This window comes from Drosophila suzukii, chromosome X (assembly GCF_043229965.1).
Source record: "Drosophila suzukii chromosome X, CBGP_Dsuzu_IsoJpt1.0, whole genome shotgun sequence".
Classification (NCBI taxonomy): Eukaryota; Metazoa; Arthropoda; class Insecta; order Diptera; family Drosophilidae; genus Drosophila; species Drosophila suzukii.
The window spans coordinates 19,805,170-19,818,838 of NC_092084.1; the positions used below are offsets into that span (position 1 = coordinate 19,805,170).

Genomic DNA, 13,669 nt, shown 5'->3' on the forward strand with positions numbered 1-13,669 from the left:
AGGTGTTCCCAAACTGTTCCAGTGAGCAATAAGTGCTTTAGGCTAAAAATATTTGTGTCTGCTAAAGCCCGTATTTTATTTACGAATAATTCATGCAAAATACTTTCTATTAGTTTGATAACAATTTTTACTTAAACAGAACTTAATTAAAAACTAGTCATCTTTAAATAATTAAGGGCATATATTTATGTTGAACTTTTAAATGGCTTTAAATCGATCATGAAAATGGGTTAAAAATTGGACCATCTTACAAGAGAAATATTTAAATGTAGATAATTAGAGAATTCAACCACAAAGTCATAGAGGTATCCCACGTCCAAATCGGGATCCAATTACTAAAGTTAAAGAATCTGGAAGTCCAGTTTTGGGGTATCGTTCAAACCCCCTTGGAAATTACGATAAACCGAACATGAAAATGGGTTAAAAATTGGACCATCTCCCACGAGAAATATTTAAATGTAGGTTATTAGGAAATTTAACCACAAACTCATAGAGGTATCCTACGTCCAAATCGGGATCCAATTACTAAAGTTATGGAATCTGGAAGTCCAGTTTTGGGGTAACGTTCTAAAACCCATCGGAAATTACGAAAAATCGAACATGAAAATGGGTTAAAAATTTGACCATCTCATACGAGAAATATTTAAATGTAGATTATTAGAGAATTCAACCACAAACTCATAGAGGTATCCCACGTCCAAATCGGGATCCAATTACTTAAGTTATGGAATCTGGAAGTCCAGATTTCGGGTATCGTTCTAAAACACGAAAATGGGTTAAAATTTGGACCATCTTCTAAGAGAAATATGTAAATGTAGATTATTAGAGATTTTAACCACAAACTCATAGAGGTATCCCACGTCAAAATCGGGATCCAATTACTAAATTTATGGAATCTGGAAGTCCTGTTTTAGGGTACTGTTCTAAAACCCATTGGAAATAACGGTAAATCGATCATGAAAATGGGTTAAAAATGGGACCATCTCATACGAGAAATATTTAAATGTAGATGATTAAAGAATTCAACCACAAACTCATAGAGGTATCCCACGTCAAAATCGGGATCCAATTACTAAATTTATGGAATCTGGAAGTCCAGTTTTGGGGTATCGTTCTACAACCCATTGGAAATAACGATAAATCGATCATGAAAATGGGTTAAAAATGGGACCATCTCATACGAGAAACATTTAAATGTAGATGATTAAAGAATTCAACCACAAACTCATAGAGGTATCCCACGCCCAAATCGGGATCCAATTACTAAAGTTATGGAATCTTGAAGTCCAGTTTTGGGGTATCGTTCTAAAACCCATTGGTATTAACGAAAAATCAAACATGAAAATGGGTTAAAAATTGAACCATCTTATACGAGAAATATTTAATAGTAGATTATTAGAGATTTATTTTACTTAAACTGTAAAGGAAAGGAGGTTCTTTAAAAGAAAAAGCCCTTAAGGGACGTAATATTTTGATATGGTATGATAAATAACTCTTCAGTTCTTGACCAAAATCGGTCAACTTCAGATGTTAGAAACTCAAAGTGTGACTTCGTACTCACCCAGAATGGCCCTCAGGTGTCCTTCGAGGGTCTGCAGGATCGTCTGCTTGATCTCCTTGACGCTCTTGCCCAGGAATTGCTCGCTGGCAGTGCCTAGAAGCTCGTCGGCCTGATGGTGGAAATAATAGACATTCATCATCTGTACGTGTGTGTGTGTGTTTGCGTGTGTTTGTGTGTGTGGGTAGGATGTGTGTTTGTGTGGGTATCACCATGTCGGTGTGCATGTGTGTAAAGGGCATTTTGCAGGTTCGATTGATTGATTTTTTATGTATTTTTTTTTTATTTTGATCACGGTTTTTTATTGTTTGTTTATAAGTTTTTTGTTTCGTTGGTTTCGTTTAAATTATAGTTCACCCACACACACGCACATGCACACATAGACAGAGCGACAGAGATATATATATATTTATTTATAACGTATATATAGAGATATATAGAGCGATACATGGAGTATAACGGTAACAGCAGCAACCAGAGCAGTAACGGTAGCAGTAACGGTAGAGGAGCAGTATTTTTGTGGTATTTTTTTTTTTTTTTGAGTAGAACAATTTAGATTTAAATGATTTGTTGTTGGTTGAATGCATGTGTGTATTTTTTTTTGTTTTTTGGGTTAATTATAGTTGATTTCGTTTACAGTTACAGTTAGTTGCGGATTAGTTTTTTTGATGAGTTGAACGTAGAACGATCGGTCAGCAGGGTTTTTGGTCGATTTTTTGGTGGTGGTGAAAAGAAAGTAGAGAAAAAAGAGAGTAGAACACAGAGATCAACATGGTTTCGATTTTCGATATTTTCTTTGTATTATTTTGCAGACTGTACTTTTCTTTCTCCTTCTTCTTCCTCCTCAGCTTCTGATGATGATGATTGAATGACTTCGATAAACGCAAAATGCATACAAAACTCAAATATAGTTTTGGGCACAAGACCCGAACGAAAGCACATGCATTAAACATTAAATAATGGATCATGATCCCTTTTCGCTAGGTGTGTGTGTGTGTGGATGCGAATGTGTGTGTGGGTGATTAGGGTGCTCGATAAAAAATGTAAATATATATATTAATTTTTAAATTTTGAATGGAAGGACAAAAAACCAACGGTAATCGAACCCAGGACATTAAATCAAATAAATGCAATAATAAACATACCTCGTCGTTATTATAATCATTATGCTTATACGAAGATGACTGCAAAATCGAATGGAAATAATTAAGTAATAGAACATAATTTTGAGGCAGGCGAGTGTATAGTGTAATTCGATCATAATTGCGATCAACTGGAAAGTGAAGTGCGCTTTTTTTATTTTTGGTGCATCATTCATTGATATTATTGATCACACAAGTGAAAGTGCTTTAATATGATATAAAGACAGTTCGTTATTGATTCAATTAGTCATTGTATAAAAAACTTATTTTTTGGACTGGTCAAATCTCAAAATAAATACGGAACTAAAATATAGAATTAAAATATTGACCACAAAGTTTTATGTATTGAATTTTCAAAAAAAAAGGTATAGATATACACTATTTATCCATGTTTTTCATCATCGAGTAGAGGTATGAGCTGAAGATCAACAGATCCCGAAAACCATTGATAAGATGATGAATAATTGAATGGCTAAACCTTTGAGTGATCACAAAGAAACTGATACGTAAGTAAAATTTTGAACAGTAATATGTTTCATAATAAATGAAAGAAACGTCGAGAAAAGGAGTATGAATTATAAATCTAATAAAAAGACAAAACAGAATAAAGTGTTGTGAATGATTAATCAGGAAATCCAATTATAAATAATATATGATACTGTCTGGATCAGGGATATGTCTGAAAAGTCAAGTAAATTCAGGTTGTTCCAGTCACAGTACTGTCCAACACAGCCAAGAAACTGAAGAAAAATCTATAATATTAGGCAACCTAATAAATTAAAATTAAGGGAGCAAAAAGGTCGAAGGTCCACAATTGTTTATTTTTTTCCACAAAGCGACGACAGAACCAATAGGAGCTAAATGGAATCTTGTAATACAAAATAACTTTATAATAAGTACCGAAGAAAAGGGACAAATAGGTGGGGTGTACGATTTAGTAATCAATTTCTAGAAAGTACCGAAAAAAAGGGACAAACAGGCGGGGTGTTCGATGAGTTCTACGTGTAGATCTACGGCTATATCTAAGACTACGTGACAAGATCGCCGGGATGGATGATCGCAACTTACTTGGCGGTGGTCAGATTGAGAGCACTTGCTAGGCTAAATATGCATTCGATGGGTATGGATGTTGGATTACTTGGGGGAATCGGGCGGGAAATGTACAAAACAAAGAGCCAAACATTTGATTAAAGTAAGTTCGAAACGGATCGGTTATATAGAAGATATACATAGGCGGGTGCAGGCAGGATACCAACTCGCTACTTTCGGCACTCTAATTGGCTAAGAATATATTGGGTAAACAGATCTTGCATACGAAACTCAAAAACAAATTCGGGCAAGCTTCAATCACTTTCGCTCAGATTTGGGGGTGCAGAAGAGAAATGGGTGGCCAGAGTAGCCACAAAACGAGCGAAGATCGGGTGAACAGAGCTATATATTAATATAGAGGGGATCGTACCTTCATGATCTTGCACTGGGCCACTCCAGTAACCGTCAGCGGAACACCCTGGGAGGTCTCCACGTTCTCGCACATCGGATTGAGGGTCATCACATTGAGGGAAAGTCGCTGCACATCGGTCACCAGCCACCACGCCCACGCCCAGCCGCCCACAATAGTACGCTTCTTGGTCGATCCACAGCAGCCACCTGGAAAAGGGGTAAGAAATAAAGATATTATAGTATTATAATTACTTCTATAATAATTCAGCTGAACACAACACAATATAATAATATAAATGGTGATCAATTTATTATAATAACGTGATAAAAACTAGATCGGATTTTATTATATCAGTTACATTTGCAGATAGAAACTATTCCATCCATCTTTTTTTAAGACTGTGTTATATTACACAATATGAAATATCATCAAAATGAAAGGCATACCAACCCATTTAATGTTATACAATAATAATGATATAATTATATAATATCATTCTGTGAGATAAGTTGTTAGTTATTAATTATCTTGGGTCTCCTTTGAGTTCTTTTTTAAAGATTTTACATAACATTCTGTTAAATTTTTTCTTAAACATTAATGGCGAAGAATTAATTAACATGAGTTAACATTTCCCTTTTTTAAAGGTTCATAGGGCTTACTAAAAACTGTTTTATAAGTCTACCTCCCCGTTAAAGCTTCTTCGATGGCCGACTAGTGACGTCACATGCACAGTGACCCACAAAAGGTGTTGTCAGCGAGCCCGGCACCTCTGAAGATCGAGGAGCTTTTGGCCCGGGTGGTCAGTTGACCAAATAGTAAGAGTGAAAGCATTTCGCCGAACCAAGTGTTTAGTAGTATAGGTGATGGCTACGTGCCGGCAAACACGTCACAAAGTCCAAAAGTCGAAGAGTCCATATGGTATGGTATACCATGGAACATGTAGTGTATATCCAGGCATACAGGAAGTAATTGTCATTGTCATTGTCCCATTGTCCATTTACGGTGGGCAAAGCTAACGGTCAAGCTGGCCAAAAGGGCCCAATTCTGCGCTCTCCAAAGAGCCGAAAAGAGAGTTGAAGAAAGAGCATGGGAGTTTGATAGAGAGCGGAGGAGAAGCGCTACCGTCTTTAGCGGTTTCTTCGGCATTTCTTTCTTCAGTTACCAAGCGAACCTCAAAGCGTGAGGTAGTTTTTTGAAGCTCCGCCAAGGGAATTGAACGCAAATCGCTTGAAAAACGCGCACGCATGCGCAAAGCGAAAGAAAGAGAAATAAGAAAGAAAGAAAGTGCGCACAAAATTAAAAACAAACAAATCGCGCTAAGGAATTCGAGAATTGTTATTTCGTTTCTCAAGTGAGTAAAGAGAGAAGAGAGCAAAAAAAAAGTGTGCCAAGCGCAAAAAAATCGTTAAAAAAAAAGAAATCAAAGTCAAACAAGCAGAATCGGGGCTACGAAAAAGAATACGCACCAAAATTCTGCAACGCCTACGCAGAAGCTTTCTCAACGAAAGTGATTCATGCCGCTTTTTCAGTGTTATGCATTTCTCTTTGGCAACCGATTAGCAGAGCATTTCCATGTTGCACTTTAAGTTTTTTTTCGGTGTAGATGTTTTTTTTAATACCTTGAACTTGATCTGTGGGCACATTCAACTCTTGCAACCTGTTTGCAACAACAACAACCAACAGCAGGAACAACAACAAGTTTTGTAATTGCCATTGACTAAAAAAAAACAACATCTGTAACAGCCTCGAATGGTTACTAGACTTTTTATTATGCAAAAGATTGGCAAGAGGAAGTGTTTTTCTCTTTTTCTCTTAGCTTCTTCCACTGTTAAGATCAATCGATAAAACTACAGTTACTCTTTTTTTAAGCAAACCAAGTTTATCAATAGATAGAAAAATGTATTATATCTGATGATAACCTACGATTTTTCCTCATTTCTATTTTTCGCAAATATTTCAAGTATTACATCATATTTTTTTAAAAATGGTAGTATATTTGGAACCAAAAGTTCTGGAACATTTTATAATAATAAAAGTTTACTATTTTATAATACTTAATAGTGTTTTATGTTTGGAACCAAAAGTTCTGGAACATTTTTTAATAATAATATCAATATCTTACTATTTTATAATACTAATAATGTAAGGCAATGTTTCCGTTTTCTAAAAAATGTTGCATTAACAAATAATTCGCTAATCCAAATAAAATGTAGGAAAATTTTAAAATATTTCGTATGGTTTAAAAACCCTTTTGTTAACTTAGCTGGGTTCGTGATAATGAAGTTGCACTGTTTCCAGGCAAACTGGTTGCAAGTGAGAGGAGTACGTGTGAGTGAATGTGTTAGGGACCATGTGAGTGTGCATCACAATTGTTGCATGTCGTTCGACCGGGAGTGAAAAGTTGCTAGCTGTGGCTTTTTTCAGTATTATTTATTTATTTTTTTTGGCTGCCCAGTAAAGTTTTATAATAGACTGGGAGATTTCACTTTTACGCGGGAGGCCCCTCAACCAAAGATGCCGCATCACACTTCACCTCTCCAAAACCAAAACCAAAACCATCCATACATACACCTATTTTACATTCCAAAACACTGGGTGCAGCACGTGACGCGAAAGATTTATGAAAAGCAGATAAAAAATCGTTGGGAAAAATTGTTTAAAACGGGTTCGACAGCCAAATTAAAATTAATTAGGGAGGTACTATAATTTAAGACAAATGGATAGCCACTAATATATGTATCTTGCTTACAAGGAAAATGTAATGTAATAACATTATTCAAAACGAATCTTATCAAATGTAAAATATAAGTTTTGGTGAATCTGCTTTTAAATACCTATACCACTATCCATTATATTACTTTCATAAGAAATTTCTCTGAACCGTAGGCCAAGAGAACATTTTATGGCCACGAGAAATGAGGATGATCTGTTTACATTAATTATTAGCTCCTAGATTTATCGATCACGATCATCTTGGGTCGTAATACTTCACAGAGTTGAGGGAATCCAAGGTGGAGACGCAGCCAAATGTATGCATAACAAATGCAAGTTACGAAATCGCCGCGATCGAAGCGATACGATCGTGATGGAAATATTGAGTATGAAAATCGCACCCTATAACCCGATTACATACGAAATGCCCATGTCACTTTTCATGTCATGTCCACTTCTCTCTGTCTTTCTCTATATTCCCTGAAAGTCACTTCTTTTCCCTACAAACAAGTAACCAAAAATTTGATTATCATTGCAGCCACGTTCCATCTAAAATTGGTCGAGCTATCAGCGACCTATATTTATATATAAACCTTATAAATAAGGCCCATATAGCAGACACCACCCCATTCGATCCCGACCCAGAAAATGAGCTCGGCGATCGTTGGAGCCGCCTCGGCCATTGGAGGAGCGGTCACGGCGGCCACCAGCAACAGCTGGTTCATCCCCATGCTGATGGCCGCGGTGGCCTACTTCCAGTACGAGGAGATCATCGATCCGGAGTCCAAGCCCAGTGATGTGGGTGGTGATGACATCCTCGACCACTATGACTTCATAGTCATAGGAGCCGGTTCGGCGGGGGCGGTGGTGGCGAACCGACTGACGGAGGTGGAGAACTGGAACGTACTCCTCCTGGAGGCCGGCGGCGATGAAACGGAACTCACGGACGTACCCCTGATGGCGGGCTATCTGCAGCTCTCCAAGATCGACTGGCAGTATAAGACGGAACCATCGGGCACTTCGTGTTTGGGTGAGTAATGGTGATTGCTTGGAATAGCCTATAACTTGGGGTATATCTGGTATATTATAAAAAATATAAAATATGCCTTTAAAATGTAAAAGTATTTTATAAAAACCTCTGATCTTTGGCAATCATGTACAAAATATATCTCTTACACTTTTAACAGATCTATAAATTATCCAAGCCAAAGTAACCCTTTTGAAAATGATATTTTGTAAATGATTGCTAAAGATCATAGGTTTTTATAAAAGACTTTTACATTTTAAAGGCATATTAGAAATAGTAACTTTACCAATAGAAGAATCTTTATAGCTAAAACCCCTTATACCTTCTATTCCAGCCATGCAAGGAGGTCGTTGCAACTGGCCCAGGGGCAAAGTGCTCGGCGGATCTTCAGTCCTCAACTACATGCTTTACCTTCGAGGATCCAAGCATGACTACGATAATTGGGAGGCCATGGGCAATCCCAGTTGGTCGTATCGTGATGCCTTGTACTATTTCAAGAAATCGGAGGATAATACCAACCAATATCTGGCCAATACACCTTATCACGCCACCGGCGGTTACTTGACAGTGGGAGAGGCACCATATCATACTCCTTTGGCGGCCAGTTTCGTGGAGGCGGGCGTGGAGATGGGCTACGAAAATCGGGATCTGAATGGAGAGAAGATGACGGGCTTCATGATTGCCCAGGGAACCACACGGCGTGGATCGCGGTGCTCCACCTCGAAGGCTTTCCTAAGACCCGCTAGATTACGTAACAATCTGCATATCTCCATGAACTCCCATGTCACTCGCATCATGATTGATCCAGTGACGAAACTTGCTTTTGGAGTAGAGTTTGTCAAGGATCAAAAACTCTACCATGTGCGAGCCACAAAGGAGGTGGTTCTATCCGGTGGATCCGTCAATAGTCCCCAATTACTGATGCTGAGTGGTGTGGGTCCGCGAAAGGAGTTGGCCAAACATAGGATACCGCTGATCAAGGAACTGAGTGTGGGCGAAAACCTGCAGGATCATATTGGACTGGGAGGCCTGACCTTTCTGGTGAACCAACCCGTGTCCATAGTGGAGAATCGCTTCCACACCATGTCAACTGTTCTGCAGTACGCTGTCTTTGGCCAAGGACCTCTGACCATCCTGGGCGGAGTGGAGGGATTGGCCTATGTGAACACCAAGTATGCGAATAGCTCCTTGGATTGGCCGGATATTGAGTTCCATTTCGTCTCGGGATCAACGAACTCCGATGGGGGTTCACAACTGCGGAAGGCTCATGGTTTAACAGAGGCCTTCTACCGGGCTGTCTTCGAACCCATTAACAATCGAGATGCCTGGAGCATAATACCCATGTTGCTAAGACCTCGCAGCGTGGGAAATATACGCCTGAGAAGTGGTAATCCCTTCGATTACCCATATATCTTTCCCAACTATCTTACGGATGACTTCGACATGAAGACCCTCATCGAGGGCGTTAAGATAGCGGTGGCTTTATCTCGAACGAAAGCTATGCAGCGATTCGGTTCAAGAATCTCCAGCATCCGATGGCCGGGATGCGAGCAAGTTCCCCTCTTCACGGATGCCTTCTGGGAGTGCATGGTCAGGAGGTATACGTCCACCATCTACCATCCCGTGGGCACCTGCAAGATGGGTCCCTACTGGGACAAAGACGCGGTGGTGGACGCCAAACTGAGGGTCTACGGGATCCGAGGACTGCGCGTCATCGATGCCAGTATTATGCCCAAGTTGGTGTCCGCCAACACGAATGCCCCGGTGATCATGATCGCCGAAAAGGGCAGCGACATGATCAAGGAGTTCTGGATCAAGAACACCATTGTCTGAGCGAATCTTTCTGCGTAGAGTGATGAAGACTTTGTTTTTACGAGCTGAATTCTTAACTGATTGAAGAACCGAACTTGGAGCTTTACTTTGCTCGGTTTAAGTAGAACTGGTTCTATTTTATTCGAGTTGTCCTACTTTATATCTTGCAACAAAAAAGTTCTCAGAAACGGTTAGAGTATTCCAAACTGCAGTTTATGTTCCTAACAACTTAAGCTTTTTAAATCTCTTGAGAGTTCTGTGAACTTTTTTCTAGGTATATAGTTTTACAATTGAGAAATCAGTTCGTAAAAACATGGCTTTATCCATGGAATGTCTGAGAATATGTCTGACTATCGTGAGTGTTTTAATGTCTGGACTGAGTGTGAATGTCTGTGAATGCTTTAACTAGGTGTCCTCGAGTTGTGTAAATGTCTTAGGAATAGAGCTGCCCGACAAGCTGTTTGACCCATCAAAAATTAATGATACTGAACTTTTATCGTCCCACATTTTTTTTTAATATCTTATAAGCACCCCCTTGTATTTATTTTAATTTTATGTGAACGCAATAAACTATGAAAATAGAGCCAATCAATGGTTTCTGTTAAATTTTCCATTAAGGAATGGGGTATTATGGTGTGAATTTTTATTTCAGTCTTTTAAGTATTGCCGCTATCGATAAAGGCACAATTTAGTAACTGGAACATTGTAGATAAGTTAATGATATCGATAATCTGTAAGCTGATACCAAAAAGAAAACCAATATTTATACACCATTTTTTAAAAGTAAAATGAGATAATCACTTCTTTTTGGGGATATTTTCAATTTACTATACAATGCGTTTTCTTTATAAATGCCTGACAATATAATATTTGTTGAGGTAATTAAGACGTATTTTTTACTCAATTGAACAGCTGTGCTTTCTCATATTACAACTCTTAACTAGTCAAGTTTCTTTAATGCGCCACCTGTTGGCCGGGGCCGCCAAGCACAGGGCTATAAATATATATGGGCTTGAAATTTTAAATGTTTGCTTTCGGGTTTTTATGGCTGGCAAACAGAAAGCAGTCCGAAATATTAAATAAAAGCGGGCAGAGTAAATGTATATTTTCGTTGATATGGTTATCGTGCGCGACATTCTTTTAATTGTGGCTAAAAACTCGTACCGCCCGGATCGGCGATTTCATTAGGGTTTTTAGTCGCTCGAAGATGGGCGGTCAGCGCGTACACAAACCGCGGACAGCGGAGACGGGAACCCTGCTCCATGGCGGACTTTTCCTGCTCCTGATTTTTGGAGCAAGTGGACCATCGGTGGCCCAATTGTTTTCGGTGGACAGCAGTGGCCTGGGTATTTCCCTGATGGAATCGGTGGCCATGGCCTTGAATGCTTCTAGCCTCGCCCTGGCCAACAGCACCGCCTGGCCACTGCAGCACGAGCCACTGGAGGATCAGTGGGAGATCGAGAGCTATGACTACATAGTAGTGGGAGCTGGAAGTGCTGGCTCCATAGTAGCCAGTCGCCTGAGTGAGCAGTGCCGGGTGAAGGTCCTCCTACTGGAGGAGGGCCAATTGCCACCGCTGGAGTCCGAGATCTTTAGCCTCAGTGCTGCACTGCATCAGGACGAGCGGTATATGTTCCTGGAGGAAGCTGTTCCCAATCCGAAATGCTGTCAGGCCATGGCTGCCAATCGTGGCTGCGTCTGGTGGCATGGACGTATGATGGGCGGCGGAGGAGCCATCAATGGAAATATCTATATACCCGGCAGCAGGGAGAGCTTCAGGCAATGGAATGCTTCAGGCTGGGATTGGCCACAAGTCCAGAGAACGTATAGCCGCCTGCAGCGGCGCCTTAATCTCTCCTACCTTCAAGCCAGCAGTATCAACCTGAAGTTAGCCAACCTGATATACTCCGGCTCATCCGAATTGGGTGTTCCCCGGATGAAACAGCCCCTGATAGCGGGTTCCACCTTTGGTTACACCCATCATGTTCCTGTGACCGTAAACCAGGGAAGAAGAGCCAGCAGTGCTCGCCTATATTTGGCCAATGATCAAGTGAACAGAAGACCGAATCTGAAGGTAATACGAGGAGCCCAAGTTCAGAAAGTTCTATTGAATCCAGAGGGAAACCAGGCCACTGGAGTGATATACACCATAAATGGTGTGGAACACACGGCGAAAACCTCGGGAGAAGTGATCATAAGTGCTGGAACCCTAAATTCCGCCAAGTTGCTCTTGCTCTCGGGCATTGGTCCCCGGAAAGAGCTACAAAACTGGGATATACCCACCTATCAGGACCTGCCAGTCGGTCGAAATCTGCAAGATCATGGAATGCTGCCGTTGTACCTGCTCTTTGGTTCCAATTGTGCCGTCAATAGTACTCGGGATCCAATGGATAATCCCTATGCTCCTGTATCTGTAACAAAGTATCTGCTCGAAAATCAAAGGGGTCCTTTGGCCAGTGGTTTCTACATGATGGGCTACATCAACTCCAGTGCACCGAGTTCCAGTCATGGTCAACCCGATCTCCATGTGGTGGCCCACACACTTTTGCCAAAGGGAAGTACTGGGAGCTTTGGTTATTTGGGCTTTCGGCCAGAGTTGGTTCAGGCTCAGAAAGATATCTTACAAAAATGGGATCTTCTGCAAGTAATGGGATCCTTAATGAGACCTTTATCTCGAGGAAGAGTGAGTCTGATGAGCAAAAACTCCTCCGACCAGGCAAAAATCGAAAATCATTATGGCGAGGCTGTGGAGGATCAGCAGACACTACTTCGTTATGTTAGATACATTCAGAAGTTGAGCAAAACCAGATCATTCCGTCGATGTGGTCTACGTCTCTGGTTGCCCCCTCTCGACGAATGCGGTGTATTATCACCCGATTCCGATGATTACTGGCTGTGCTATATTCGATACTTCTATGTGGGGGCCTGGCATTCCGTGGGCACTTGTCGCATGGCTCCAAGGAAGGAAGCGGATTTCCAGGAAGAAGGAGGCGTGGTGGACGAACGGTTAAGGGTTCATGGGGTCAAGGGTCTTCGGGTGGTGGATGCCAGCATTATGCCGGAGTTACCAGCGGGTAATACCAATGGGCCCGCCATGATGATCGGGGAGAAGGGGGCGCAACTCATTCTTGAGGATCGGGAGGTGGACAATGAGGTGGTCCAGGAATGCTGATCCCTTAACAAATCTAAACCAGATTTATAAGAACCCGACTTCCAAATGTGATATCTATATCTGATTCTAATAAACCAAAAAAAACTTTTTCTTTGTTTCACTTATATTATATATCCTATATATATATTTAGAAAATCTTAAAATTTACTATAGTTTGTATACACTTTACCCTTAGAGTAAAAGGGTTCGCAGTACTTGGAGAAAAGTATGCAATAAGTAGAAAGAAGCGTTTCTGACCCCATAAAGTATATATATTATTTATCAGGATCACTGATTTCGGAAACTATAAGAGCTAGAGAGTTGGGACTTCAGATTTATATTACTTAGCTTTGTGGGCATCGTAAGTTTGCTATCCGAATATGCCATGATTGTTTTCTTTTTTTATAAAGAAAGTTATATTTAATGTCTACACAGCTTTTAAACCAATTGTAAATTCATAATTAAACAAAAAATTGTTCATATGAACAAGCATTTTTTGAGTTATTTTTTTGTTGACTGTTCGTTCTGACAAGCTTATCGAATTTCTCAGAATTTTGTTTTCATTTTTGAATTTTTTGGTTTTGTTTTGATCAGTCCATTCGTTTATGGTTTTATTTGTATAATAGCTTCAAGCATGCTTTATACATATGGCCAGATATAAAATAAGTTATACTACATATAAGAACTCTGGTAATCATAAGACGTTATCTAATCGTTATTGTAGCATTTTTAAAGACGTAAAATAACAAAGCCTAGGCAGTTAACTCTAAATTAAAAACAAATACCTATATTTTTATAAAATAAAGCTATCTTTTGGTTTACCCGC

The 13,669-nt window shown here is 39.9% G+C and overlaps 3 protein-coding genes across 9 annotated transcripts in view; 2 read left to right on the forward strand and 1 right to left on the reverse strand.

Annotated features, from left to right (window-relative positions):
- The window catches only part of Flo2 (flotillin-2), a 108,000-nt gene that overhangs the window by 8,064 nt on the left and 86,267 nt on the right, over positions 1-13,669 (reverse strand). For 4 of the 7 annotated variants that reach the window (XM_036821294.3, XM_036821293.3, XM_036821295.3 and 1 more), the window contains exons 3-5: positions 4,160-4,347; positions 2,704-2,742; positions 1,562-1,700 (exon numbers count right to left, since the gene is read on the reverse strand). In XM_036821294.3, coding sequence (XP_036677189.1) covers positions 1,562-1,700; positions 2,704-2,742; positions 4,160-4,347 — 366 coding nt within the window. The remainder of the gene's footprint in view (positions 1-1,561; positions 1,701-2,703; positions 2,743-4,159; positions 4,348-13,669) is intronic. The other 3 variants (XM_070997771.1, XM_070997772.1, XM_070997773.1) reach the window with 3 other exon arrangements.
- Positions 5,293-10,061, forward strand: LOC108005276 (glucose dehydrogenase [FAD, quinone]). Its single transcript, XM_017068465.4, has 3 exons — positions 5,293-5,492; positions 7,392-7,883; positions 8,215-10,061. Exons 2-3 carry the CDS (start codon positions 7,502-7,504, stop codon positions 9,711-9,713), a joined length of 1,881 nt encoding a protein of 626 aa, XP_016923954.1. The 5' UTR covers positions 5,293-5,492; positions 7,392-7,501; the 3' UTR covers positions 9,714-10,061.
- Eo (Ecdysone oxidase) lies at positions 10,820-12,932 on the forward strand. Its single transcript, XM_017068463.4, has one exon. The coding sequence runs from the start codon at positions 10,900-10,902 to the stop codon at positions 12,862-12,864; it is 1,965 nt and encodes a 654-aa protein (XP_016923952.2). The 5' UTR covers positions 10,820-10,899; the 3' UTR covers positions 12,865-12,932.

Bases quoted from the DNA above. Each gene is read 5' to 3' on its own strand.
- LOC108005276 (XM_017068465.4), top strand. From the start codon at position 7,502: ATGAGCTCGGCGATCGTTGGAGCCGCCTCGGCCATTGGAGGAGCGGTC. The intron at 7,884-8,214 runs GTGAGTAATGGT...CTTCTATTCCAG, and splicing joins ATCGGGCACTTCGTGTTTGG to CCATGCAAGGAGGTCGTTGC.
- Eo (XM_017068463.4), top strand. From the start codon at position 10,900: ATGGGCGGTCAGCGCGTACACAAACCGCGGACAGCGGAGACGGGAACC.